Source organism: Microsporum canis, genomic scaffold (genome assembly GCF_000151145.1).
Source record: "Microsporum canis CBS 113480 supercont1.1 genomic scaffold, whole genome shotgun sequence".
Classification (NCBI taxonomy): Eukaryota; Fungi; Ascomycota; class Eurotiomycetes; order Onygenales; family Arthrodermataceae; genus Microsporum; species Microsporum canis.
Window position 1 is genome coordinate 2,882,839 of NW_003299169.1, and position 12,647 is coordinate 2,895,485.

A 12,647-nucleotide genomic window follows, 5' to 3' on the forward strand; every position below is an offset into this window, starting at 1 on the left:
TCCTGGCCTTGTCTCTTTTTCTGGTCTTTGGTCTTTTCTTTTACTCTGCTACCTTCTTGTAATTATATACCTTCTTCTTCCTTTTTTTTTTTTCACTTCTCCTCCTCCTCACAAGGACCACGGCCCGCGCCCGCGGGTTTGACAACAAAGCAGACCAACCAACCACCGCCAACCATCAACCCAAGTCAGTCACTTGTCGCCTCACCAAGGGAAGAAAAGATAAAGGTTCTGTTTTTTTTTCGCCTTTTACCAGTGAGAAGAAATATCACGGAGAGAGAGACGAGGGTAGCTTCTGTGGCTTCTTTTCTTGTCTTTCTCCGTTGTTCAATTACTACACCGACAAACAGCACCACCTACAACCAGCAATAAGAAACAAACGTCCGTCTGTGTCTATCTGAGGGTATTGACAGAGATATATAAGAGATACACACAGGCTATATACCCGTTTGCCATTCATTCTGACTATGATAGTGGCCTGTTGGGAACAGTAAGAAAAGGGCCTCTCTTCCGTCAAACGCCATGGGTGTCGACACCCGCAGACCCATACTCCCAGCTCCCACGGAGTCCAATCTCGATACCACCATCGCCAGCACCACCGGCACCGACCTGGCCACCGACGTCTCTCGCCGGACAGACAAGACGTCCTACTCCATCCCGGAAGATGGCAGCCCCATCACCATCTCCACCCGTCGTCGCTCTTCTCGACCCAGGGACCGTGACGACGGCAAGATGTCCCGCTCCTCTCATCACTCGCAGACATCTTTGCTCATAGAGTACTTCGAAGGCGGCAAGAAGGGTTCCGGTGGAGGCGGTATCAGCTCCCGCCCCAGCGTCAGGGTCAGGGTGACACCCTCGTCCAGCCGAAAAAAGGAGAGGGATAGAGACCATCACCACCATCACCACCCCGATCGTATCCATATCAGTGAAAACAGCGGAGGCAGGAAACCATCGTACACCAGACGTATCTCGCTGAGCACACCGAGCAGGTCGTCAAAGGATGTCGACAGAGGTGGTGATGACAGGAGTCTGAGCTCCCTGACCGATGGAGCGGACGATATAGGTGCATCGCGTGGCCACCCGGTAGAGATCGAGATAGTCAATCGTGACAGTGAGGTTTCGTCCAGGTACATCCAGCCCACTTCGGACATCTCCTCGATGCCTGCCGACAGCATGCTGGATGGTCCGTTGGTCGTGTCTGAGACCCATCGTCATCGAAGCCACAGCGTCAGCGGAGACGAGACCGAAGCTCCTGAGTCTCGTGACTTGCTCAAGACCCCCTCCAGGAGGCGGAGCCGTAGTCTGAGTCGTGAGAGGATTGCTCAAAAGGCAGCTGAGAAGATCAGTGGCACCGCTCCCAGAGACCGCACCCGGTCAAAGCAGCGGTACGGTGAGGGGAGTGGAACTGGCAGTCGAGACATTCTCTTCGACTACAGCTCTAAACGCTCGGGGAAGCACAGAGACAAGGACCTGGCGAGCCCCGAGTCAAGTTATCTCAGCACATCACTCGCCTCAGGTAACGGAAAGAACGGGAACGGAGACCAGTACTCCTTTCGATCAGGCACCTCACGATCGTCTCTCAACAATCCAAAACTCCTCGAAACAGTCGAAGATGCCATCCGTCGACTCATCCTTCCAGAGCTAAAGGAGCTCAAGAAGGACCAAAAAGACGATCCCCTGGCCCGGGTCAAGGCTGGTCGTGCAGGTCATAAGTCGTCTCAGGATGACCCTTCCTCGCGGCTGTCGAAGCACTCCAGCGCACCGGATGTTTCTAGAAGCCTAGCTCTCGACGCTGATCCCAGCACACCGGTCCATTCTCCCGGCTCCCGCTCGTCAAAGTCCAAGGAGCGACGACGCGAGAAACGATCCAGCCCGCGTCGCGAGCGAAGCTCGTCTCGCCGTGCCTCCGAAGACCGTACGACCGAAGTGTCAGGCGTCAGCCGGAAGAGAAGCAAGGGTCTCCGCGATGCTGAAGCTGCCAAAATTGTTGGCACCGCCCTTACCACCGCAGCTCTACGGCATCACGATTCAAACTCGAGTTTAGGTCGACGGGAGAAGACTCATCGCCGCAGCAAGAGCTCTCTTGCCAGCGGCAGCCGTGGAGGAGGCATCAATGATACCGAGCTCATCTTCCAGAAACACGATGTGGCGCCCATGCCTTTCCGCAGCGGCATCGATTCCGAAATGACCAGACAGTCTATCCTATCTCAGCAGTCTGCGCAGACAGCTACCGCCCTCGAAGGTGAAGTCCCGAGAGGGTCTCCCCGGGCACTCGCTTCTCCAGCCCGCATGACTCCTGACAATTACATCAGAGAGTTAAGAGGCCAAGGTAGCGGTTTGTCAGAAGAAATGGGCAGGGAATTCAACGAATCACCAACTCCCAAATCCTTCCAGCAGCATGACGACGCCGAGTTCTCCAATAACCGGGCCCTCAGCCCTATCCATAGCGTGGCTAGCTACCAAGCTGACGAACATGAACACGACACCACTCAGCAGCACGACCGTAGCCTAACTCCTGGCCAGGACGAGGACGGCCTCAAGCAACCCCAGCGGCTATCCATTGAATCCCTCTCCTCTGCCGCAAGCACAGATCTAGCCAGGTCAACTCGAACGGCTGATTATAGCCATGATAGGCGTCACCCTCCAACCATCCCTGATGAAGAGCAAGGCGCCGAGCTGGATATTGGGGAATCACAGAGGAATTCTCCCGGTTATTGGGAGCATGGCGAACACATTGGGGACGACGAACATGATCACGACCGTGACCTTGACCTAGACATCGACTCAAAGCACATGACGAACTATACTGACGACACCTTCACTGACCCTCTCGATCAAGGACAGCAGATTGCTGGTGGACGTGCTACTAATGTCCAGTATGTCCATGCTCCCATTGGAGTCGAGTCAGCAGTTGCTTCTCTCCTGGATCCTTCTCTCGTTTCTACCCGTTCGCCACATCCTCACATCAACCGCTCGTCCAGAAGCTACACACCTGGAATAGAAGGGGATGAGCAAACCAGAGAAGCAGACCTTGAAGAACAGCAGCCAGAACCTGAGGAGGAAGAACCATATGAGGAGGAAGACGATGTAGAAGAAGAAAGAACAGAAGAGGGAGCAGAAGAAGCAGCACCCAGTGTTGACGAGCGTCCATTCCATGAACGTATGGGCGTAACGTCACCCCCACACAGTGCTACCCAGTCTGACCAAGAGGAGGAAGAAGATGATGAAGACAGGCCAATTCTTGGCGCCAGTGCCCTGCCAAATTCCGGTAGCCCGATACCTGAAATAGGCCACATGGTGGACACCGAATCAGATATTAACACCAACCCTTCCATCATCCAGGGGCCCATTGGCGGTGTACCCCATGAGGGCCGCGATCATTGGCCCTATGAACCAAGCCCTCCTCAATCAGGCAGACAACTGCTATCCCCCGAGCGGGAACTATCAGGCAACGATGCCGATATTAGAGATCTAGCCGGTGCTGGGTACGGGGCTGGTCTCGGTGTTATCACCGAGGAATCGGGCCGTGACCATTATGATATGGACAAGAGCCTTGGTCCTAATCCCTATGGCAATGACCACTTCGATATGGCCTCTCCTGGCCCAAGGGATGAAGGATACATCTCTGGTGCAAATCATAGATCAAATAGCAGTGCTACCCCAGAACCAAAGGGTAAAGGGTTCGACTTGGCAAATGATATCGGACTAGGAAGCCCCATGGATGTCGATGATCCTTTTAACGACAAACACAAACGACACCTGAGCGGATACTCTCATGGCATGCCATCGCCACTATACGATAGCTCGACTGGTCGAGGTATCGATAGGATTCAATCCAAGGATATCGTAGCACTTATGGATCATGTAGGTCATTAATTAACCCTTAAGTCAATTTGTTACTAACAAGATTCTAGTTGACTGTCCGTGATGCTCAGCGTAACGCCAGAGACACCGAGATCTTGATCACCCTCGTACGTAGTGCCGCTGAGATGCGCAACTCATTCGAGGACATGAAGAAGTACATCGCACAGCAAGATGAGATGCTGCTTGACGCAAACACCAAGGGCCATGATCGTACCCAAAAAGCCATTGGTGGGCCACGTCCAATGATCACTCCTCGCACCCACAGCAAGCTATCCAGTGACTTTGAGGAGGAAATGCGCTCAAAGAAAAAGAATGTATTCAAGAGAGCATTGAAGACTCTCAGCTTGAAGAGCTCAGGCGACCTGACTAACATTGAGGAAATGCTTCTTCATCTGCTCACCGAAGTCGAAGCTCTGCGAGCGGCTCAGGAGGGCCGAGCTCCCACTACCGGTAATTCGGCTGAGAATGTGGATGGAGATGAATATGAAGAGCAGGAACGAGGCGCTCCCACCGATCAGTCTCCGTACAACAGCTCCCCTCTTCGTACAAGTGATAATCGGGTGCAGTCTTCTCAGCGTGGCATCAGCCCCGTCATGGAAGTAAATGAGGATGAGGCCTTGACCCGGGATGAGCAAGAGATTCTCGAGAACCCAACACCTCCAGGCTCTCGGTTTGTCGGACGTCACAAACGAGGTGCTTCGGTCCCGCTGGCAACCCCTGAGCGGGTACCAATTGCCTCCGCCCCTCCTAGCGCAGACACAACGCCCAAGATGTCTAACGAGAAACCCCGCAAGACCAAGTCTAGCAGCTCATCATTCTTCCCAAAGATATCTCGATGGTCCAGGACCACCGCGTCTTCCATGGGTGAAAACATCCGTAACAGCATCCAGCCTAGCCGTAAAGAACGCTTCTCATTTGAAGCATCCAGATCCAACTCTGACCTGGAAAATGCCAATTACACCACTGCTGAGTACTATGATCACCGTGGCGATGATAGACTGCGTTCCGCCACGAGCCTCAACAAGGATAACACGGAAAACCGGCCTCCATCTCCACTTGTTCCATCACAGCTTTCAGAAAACCCCAAATATCGAGCTCATAGGGACAGCTTGAATCTTCAACACCCCCAGCCACGCCAGGGACCCACGTCTCGATACCAAACACAACTCGAGTCTCAGGCACAGCACTATGGAGTCCCAAATTCTCCCAACTCGGATGCTTGGGCATCAAATCCTACCCTTTCAGCCATCAACCGTGATCGCCCGGCCAGTGCCGCGGACAATCATCGACCAATGTCCGCAGGCGCATACTCAGTCGGTTCTTCCGTCATGAGCCAGAGCGGACCCCCTCGACCACCAAAAGTCAGAGACGATGGCCCTCTTATCCCACAACGCTCATCCAAGTTAAGCGATGATCCTCACCCAAGCTATGCTGAGCGTATGGCTATGCGGGAAGGCACTGCTCGTATGGTTGATCATGTCGTAAGTTCGGCCCTATTACTAACATCTTACACACAACTATATATACTAATCGTCTACGTGTAGAACAACACTAGTTCCCCGTCCAGATCCTCTCCAGGACGAGGTATCCCACAACGAAAACCAACTGGTCCCCGACCACTGACCAGCTCTGGAAAAAATAACGGCGCAATGGGTTCCCAGCGAACCCAGTACGATTATGATGACTACTGATTGCAGTTTTTTTTTCTCTCAATTCTACTTTTTTGCTCTTCCATCTTGGCCGCTTGGAGACTTAATTTCCCCCCTTCACCCCTGTCTCTTGTCTTGTCCTTTTTGTTGTTTTGTCATGGGCGTTCCGTCATTGAATTCATGTAAAATTCTTTTCTCCGCTGCAAGCCTTTGTCCAGTCTTTCCTATTAAATAGCGTTCAGCGACGACTCCTCTTTCGCCTACGCCAACAACGTCTTACAAAAAAAATCCCCCATCCCCTGCGAGAAAAAAAGAAAAAAGGAAAAAAGACCAAAAATGAAAAAGGGAATTACTGATCCATATCGAAAATACTCCTACCTACGACTTTCCTACGTTATGCAGACCATGATGAATCTCTTTTTACTTCCTTAATTCTTCCCTTCCCACCTTTATTAGCGTGTTATAATAAATCCATCCCTTTTGCCTTTTCCATTCCCCTTTTTTCGGCTATGGCCCCCCGATTGCTTCCAGTTGTTTTGTACCATTTGATACGTATGATCTCATGTATATGTTTGCCTGCCCCTCTTTTCTATTCATTTATGATATTGTCTTATTTACCTCCGGCCTTTTCCAATCGGAGTTTGGGAAAAGTACTCACAACCCCCTTTTTGAGCGCTCTAGCCTCATATCTAGATTTTCATGCCTTTTGTCTATAATACTACACGATACAACGCATTGTTTAAACCCTTTAAACTCGATTCTTTCCTTATGTGTATTCAGGCGCAAAGGATGATGCTTTCACGTGTAGCCACATGAATCTATTGCTATTTAACAGAGTAGAGAAAGACGGGTACCTATTTTGAGATCCCATCGATTAACCAAAGCAATAACACTATTTTGAGCAAGAGATCTGTATTCACTTAACTTCCCTCCTTCTACATCCCAAAGCCAACATGGCCTCTACCATTCCGCTCAAGGTGGCTATCTACGATAACCCAGGTATCAAACACTGGAGCCTATTTATCGACGCTGAGGAGAAGCCTAACAAAACCATCATTCATCTACTTGGTGCCCGCCAACGGTATTTTCGTGACGTGAGAACCCCATCGGACGCACGTAATTCGGCTTCACTTATTGAACTCTGCGAATTATGTGAAGTTGGCCCCGCTAAGATCGAAGCCATCAAGAATATCGCGTGGGATATGCCAGTCCGCAACGAGAACCCTGATTATAGTTGCCAGGATTTCGTCCTCGAGCTTCTGGAGGGACTGGAAGATGAAGGGATTATCAACGCAGAAAACAACGATTATCAGATGAATATGAATGTCTTGAAGGCGAAACGCGAAGCATGGCAGTAGGAGTTTTGAAGGGCGAGGTTTTTATATTACTGTGATATTGGAGATGAGATGGGTGGAGGATATGATGTTTTTAAGATCTCTACCGAACTATATCAGTCCTCCAATTCCACAAGAGATTGCCCCAAAGACGATCTACCAGCCAATACACGGGAAATTGTAAAGGCGAGAGGCAGTCTGGCATATAAAGGTACCAATCGTCATCGCTTAGAATGCTCTGCCCATTTGATATTGTAGTGCATTCATAATATTCAGGGTAGAATCCACCGTCCTCCCAATCTATTATACCCGCTATATCATAATGATTAGGGTCACTTGCGTCCTGCTTTACCATGATATTTGACTTCTTCAGGTCGCCATGGGTAAACACTGAACCTCGCAGGGTTCTATTTGGGTCGTCCAAAAACGAGTGAAGCAGCTTGACGTAGTGTGGACTAGCACGATGCTTTACAGAGAATTGCAAGTCATTGAATCCTTTTGCAGTAGTTATTCCTTTGTGTGCAAAGACTTCTGTGATACGGTAATCCTTTGCTCCTTCTCCACCAACGCCTCCTAATTCATACCCGTCGTCCTGCCGTAGGCGTCTGAGCCTTGAGAATATGTCACCCAGCTGGCCCTTCAAAGACACTTTTGCTTCATGGGATAGGCTCGGCCATACTTTGTCGATGGTTACGCCAGGTATGTATGACATGAACATCACGCGGAAGTGCCCGAGCATAATCAGGCCATGGACTCTGGGAACTGGGAGATCTGGAGCATGGTTGGCAAGATATTGAAGGTTATGGTATTCAGTAAGATCTCTGCTGTCTGGAAAGGCCTTGATCACGATGTCGTCGTTGCACTTAACCACAACCCCTCTAATACTGAGTTCAAAGAGCCTCTCGGAGTTTAATATCAACTGCTTCAACGAGGTCGCAAGTGCTATCTCATCAGAAAAATCGTTTGATTTGGAATACTGTACGAGAAGTGCTGAAGCCTGGTCTGACAGTGGGTAAACAACACTCGCAGTGGCAATGGTATCAAGTTTCTCGCAGACCCAGTCGCGCGGCTTCTCTGGCTTCTGTGGCTCGAGTACTGTTGGTTTTGGCTTCGCCCATCTGTATCTGCGGTCATAGTCTGAGGGGAAATGGTCGCGTAAGTTAAGTTCGGGGCTGCCAACAACCTGGTCATAGAGATTATTTATGACTCGAAGATTATAACGGCCTGCCTCCGAGTGCTTTCGGTATTGAACTGTTCTGTGGGCGAGTACGTATGTCCTCCCAATAACCGACAAAAGGTCGGCAGCAGGATTCTTTTCAAGTGCTTCGTGGAAAGCCTGCATCAGATCTTGGTTCATCTGCGAGGCATCCGGCCTGTCAATAGTAAGGATCTCTTGCGCCTTCATGTCTGCTCTTATCGTTTGCTAGAAGGCAAATGTATCACTGTGAGATGAGAAAGAAGGGCGTGTTGGTAACTGGTTAACTAGTATTGGAGGAGAGAATACCTACCATAGCCACATTCACTTTATATATATATATATACACACACACAATATAAAAAGTAAGGGAGGGTAAGTTTCGGAGTATAAACATTTGTCAACGATATAATTAATTAGTCGAGGAACTTGATATTGAGGTCTTTCTTGGCAGTTTGATGGTCAACTATCAAAATTCAAAAGGCGCAAGTTCAGCTACAGAGCCGGAGACTCTCATGTTTCTCAAGAGGCCATCCGGTTATACGCCACGTTTACTGTCCACGGCTGCAACGTCGATACTGTCATCTGTAACAATGGCACAGCGCAGATTCGCGCCGTTAGACACCGATGGAGGCGATGTACCCACACTGAAGGGCATCGTGTTTGATGTTGACGGGACACTATGGCAAGCATATCATTTACCTCTTCATGATAGGCAGTGCCTGCTGGTGTACAGACAAGCTAACTGAAATTGAGAAAACAGCCTGCCACAGCATTATATGTTTCAAGAGATGCGGTAAGATGGCTCGTGGCTCTGGAAGATACCTCAAAGGCTCCATTCAAGCTCATGTCTGACCTACTTTGCTCTAGGGATGCCCTCGGCATAGAGAAAGGGGTTGATATAATTCATCATATCCGAGGCCTCCCAAACTTCAAGGAGAGGACAGATGCCATCGCGATTGTCCGAGAAATCGAGCGCAAGGCGATGGTAAAACAAGTACCTCAGCCAGGGCTCGTCGAGCTCATGGACTATCTCAATTCTAAGGGTGTCAAGAGGGCGTTGTGTACACGCAATTTTGAGTACGTCGTCCGCTCTTCGCATAACTGGCCTGGTTACAGACTACAGCCTTATTCAGCTACTAACCTCTTTGGATGCTTGAAGTGGCCCGGTAAACCATCTTATCAAGTCTCATCTGGCTACTCATGTCTTTGCACCAATTGTGACTCGCGATACGCCGAATATAATGCCCAAGCCTGACCCGGCTGGGATACTGCATATTGCACGCGCATGGAACCTCGAGGATGCTAGTGATTTGATCATGGTACGGGCTTTATCACTCCTTTTTGGGAACCTGATAACCTAACTGACTGCTACCTGGTAGGTTGGTGATAGCTTGGATGATATGACGGCTGGACACAAAGCCGGAGCGGCGACTGTGTTGCTCCTAAATGTACGAAACCAGGATCTCAAGGACCATGAACATACTGATCTTTGCATCGAGCGTCTGGACGATTTGATCAGTATACTGGAGAACGGGTTCCGTGGAGTTAGAGAAAGATCTTAACTCTTACCATGAAGCAAACTTCAACGTACATAGATGCTAGATTTACAGAGAAGAACTACGAATGACGAATGATTATATGTAGAGACAATGAGATTTGCATTCTATTGCAACCAGAAGAGGGCTCTCAGGTAGATAATTGATAGTGGGCCCTTTCGAATGTTAATGGTGACGCTTTCACATTCTAAATATCCAGCATAGTTAACGTCGTGTCACTGCGTAGATGGACGATTGACGGCCAACGCTGGAGTTGACAAGAAACCACGATAATGGACGGTTCTGTCTCATGTGCAGCGAATCCAGGTGCCTCGTCCGGCGCCATCTCCGGAGATGTTGGGTGGATACCGGTAGTATCTCTGCTGGCATCCAAGTTCCAGCCGTATTCATGGCATTGGGGGTGCTGGGTATTTACAAGAATCCATCGAATACATGTCGTAGCACCGCTAAGACTCATGACAAGGTAGTCTTGCAAAGCTGGCAACGTTGCTAAGTAAGTACGGGTAGTTGCTGTAATGGTGCATGGTGTAAACCTGGCCGGCTGACTCACTTCAAGTATGAGAGACCAGCGAACTTCACTGTTGTACAACCCTTCTAGGGTGCAGCCTGGCGAGCTGACAGAGGGTAAGATAGGTGTCCAAAGACTCTAAACATCTGACATTCGGGGATTCTGACAAATGTCGTGTTTTCAGGGATTTCGATTACCCTTCCTTTTACTTCGACTTGGAAAAGGCCTAGAAGAGTCTTTTCCACCACGATGGCCACCACCACCGCTTCCTCTTCCTCGGTCTCGGTTTCGGTCTCTTCCTAAGTTACGGGAAGATGGAGGTGGTGGCCCTCTTCCGCAATTAGGCGGTGGAGGTGGTCTATACTGGTTTCCGGAATACCGTGGTTCTGGAGAGCGAGAACGTGGACGAGAGCGGGAACCAAAATAATGATCACGTTCACGATAATCGCGACGAGAATCCTGAGGGGTGTAGCGATCACTGCCACTATCATTGGAGCGGTCTTGATTTGGACCCAGGTTCCGCCCACGGCCTAGTCCATCAGCAAATCGGATATTCGAACGAGAGGCTGGAGGTGGATAGGGGCGTGATCTAATATGGAATTCATCTTCTTCTGGAGTTGGATCACGTTGCGCACGTCCCTTTATTTTTAATTGGGGGACGGAACCATTGGTTTTGTCGCTCGATACGCCGGCTGGCAAGATATTAATGTTGGAGACGATAGAAGGATCAAATGTCTTTAAGCTCCAGGACGTCGAGTACGATGGGCAATTGGAAGATGGACAGTCCCCGATTAGATGCTGGGAGCTTGTGCACTTGGCACAAGATATGGAAATGAACAGTTTCCCAGAAGTGTGCATGGCATGCGGTAGCTTCCACATCAAGTCACACTGGGACTCGATATGTCGGTCTGAGCCACATAGGTCGCAAGGGACTTCTGCAGCTGACCCCTGAAGAGGTGCTGAGCATGAGTTTTTGTCATGCCCTCGTTCTCTGCATCTCTGGCACCGCCGCCAGGTAGGGCAGAACCTAGATTCATGGGCCTCCCATGCACCGCAATGTTCGCACTATATTTGTAGGAGTTAGGGCACACAGACAGGTAGCTGTTGAATGATGATATTTACCTTTTTACTGGGGCAGATATCCGATAAATGGCCTTCTTTGAAACAGTCTGTACATCTAACAACGGTCGTGGGGTCAGGGTTGCTAGTACAGTTGTAGAGAATGTACCTAGACTGCTTTTTAAAATCGTCCGTCTCCAATTCCGCAATAGTCCGTGGGGTAATGCTGTATTTTGACCTAAAGGCTTTCTGCGCAGCTGCATCTATATTATCATCGTTAGAAACGGGCGGTACCGTCTCTAGTAATGCTCCTTGTTCCTCCACGACTTCAGCTACAGATGTCATATCAACATTCTCCTGATTGATGCACACAGGCTGTGGTTCCACCTGTGATTCTAGCTGCGCATTTTCTGTGCTCGGCTGGTCCATATTCAACAAGATGGAGCTATCGTTTTCATCAATATCCGAGGGATCAGTTGTGTCTTCCGTAGAACTTTCGCTGTCGATATCACTGCCATCCTTTGCGAGGCTATTGGCGCCCTCTTCCTGAGCACCAGCTTCCGATTCATCTTCTGAAGCACTTCCGCTACGCCAGTATTGCCCATTCACCTTGTTAAACGAATTCACGGACTTCGGTGCAGGGCGTCGAAGCACGGTGCGCACTTTCCCCTTCCGCACATTATTCCAGTTGGCAGAGGCCTGCTTTCCGGCGTCTCCAGCCTGCGAGATGGGCCGCTGGACTCCTTTGGCCGGCGCAAGGCCAACAGACGCGGTACGCGAGTCGCAAGCTGCATCTTCCGCGACGCCTGACATCTCAGGCTAGTCCTTCCTTTTTTCCCTAAAATAGAGTTAGATTCAATTGGCTTATCCGGGTAGATGCAGCGGTCAGCTTACCTGTTCAGGCGTTGTGGAAGAGTCCTTTGTGTCGTCGTTGGGCTTTCGTTGTTTTTTGTCTGAGAAGTCGAAATAAATAATAAAAAAAGAGCCGACGTTCTGTGACGTGTTAGTCAGCAACTCCAAATGTCTCGGAAGCTTCGAAGAAACCAACAAGGAGAAAGAAGAAACCAACCAGCAACTTTGAATTCCAAACGACAAGTCGCATAACATCTTAAAGCACTGCCGGGATTATCGTTTTAGCTTGCATATAAATTCAAGGTCGGCCTGCTCTGGCTCAGTCTGGCCGTCATCCTTTTTCCATCCCTTCTTACCTATATCTTCTCTGTCTGATATTAATCCTACCTCACCATCTGCTCTCCCAACCTATCCCTCCTATAAACTACGAGCCACTCGCCTGTTTGGCCTGCAACACGCTCTTATTCCCTGTCATCCTTCGGATACGTCTCTCGTCTTCCCCGCCTGATAGCTTTTCGTGGCCTCAACCCCCCTATAGCCAGTGAGCAGCTCAAAAAGGCTTTCGATAAGTCGATATAATACGGGAAAATAGGCTGCGGTCTTTATCTTTTTCTTCCTCCCTGTGCTGAA

General features: G+C 49.8%; 5 protein-coding genes across 5 annotated transcripts; 3 read left to right on the forward strand and 2 right to left on the reverse strand.

Annotated features, from left to right (window-relative positions):
* Positions 1 to 519: 519 nt before the first annotated feature.
* Positions 520 to 5,552, forward strand: MCYG_01053 (conserved hypothetical protein; the record flags this gene model as incomplete). The annotated part of the gene is made up of 3 exons (XM_002850903.1): positions 520 to 3,861; positions 3,912 to 5,342; positions 5,406 to 5,552. 3 exons carry the CDS (start codon positions 520 to 522, stop codon positions 5,550 to 5,552), a joined length of 4,920 nt encoding a protein of 1,639 aa, XP_002850949.1.
* Positions 5,553 to 6,463: 911 nt separating this feature from the next.
* MCYG_01054 (conserved hypothetical protein) lies at positions 6,464 to 6,868 on the forward strand (the record flags this gene model as incomplete). Its single annotated transcript, XM_002850904.1, has 1 exon — positions 6,464 to 6,868. One exon carries the CDS (start codon positions 6,464 to 6,466, stop codon positions 6,866 to 6,868), a length of 405 nt encoding a protein of 134 aa, XP_002850950.1.
* Positions 6,869 to 6,947: 79 nt separating this feature from the next.
* MCYG_01055 (conserved hypothetical protein) lies at positions 6,948 to 8,249 on the reverse strand (the record flags this gene model as incomplete). The annotated part of the gene is made up of 1 exon (XM_002850905.1): positions 6,948 to 8,249. One exon carries the CDS (start codon positions 8,247 to 8,249, stop codon positions 6,948 to 6,950), a length of 1,302 nt encoding a protein of 433 aa, XP_002850951.1.
* Positions 8,250 to 8,632: 383 nt separating this feature from the next.
* MCYG_01056 (YOR3311c) lies at positions 8,633 to 9,604 on the forward strand (the record flags this gene model as incomplete). The annotated part of the gene is made up of 4 exons (XM_002850906.1): positions 8,633 to 8,767; positions 8,803 to 9,119; positions 9,202 to 9,361; positions 9,422 to 9,604. 4 exons carry the CDS (start codon positions 8,633 to 8,635, stop codon positions 9,602 to 9,604), a joined length of 795 nt encoding a protein of 264 aa, XP_002850952.1.
* A 181-nt stretch (positions 9,605 to 9,785) lies between these two features.
* MCYG_01057 (zinc knuckle domain-containing protein) lies at positions 9,786 to 11,978 on the reverse strand (the record flags this gene model as incomplete). The annotated part of the gene is made up of 3 exons (XM_002850907.1): positions 9,786 to 10,087; positions 10,316 to 11,171; positions 11,229 to 11,978. 3 exons carry the CDS (start codon positions 11,976 to 11,978, stop codon positions 9,786 to 9,788), a joined length of 1,908 nt encoding a protein of 635 aa, XP_002850953.1.
* Positions 11,979 to 12,647: the final 669 nt, after the last annotated feature.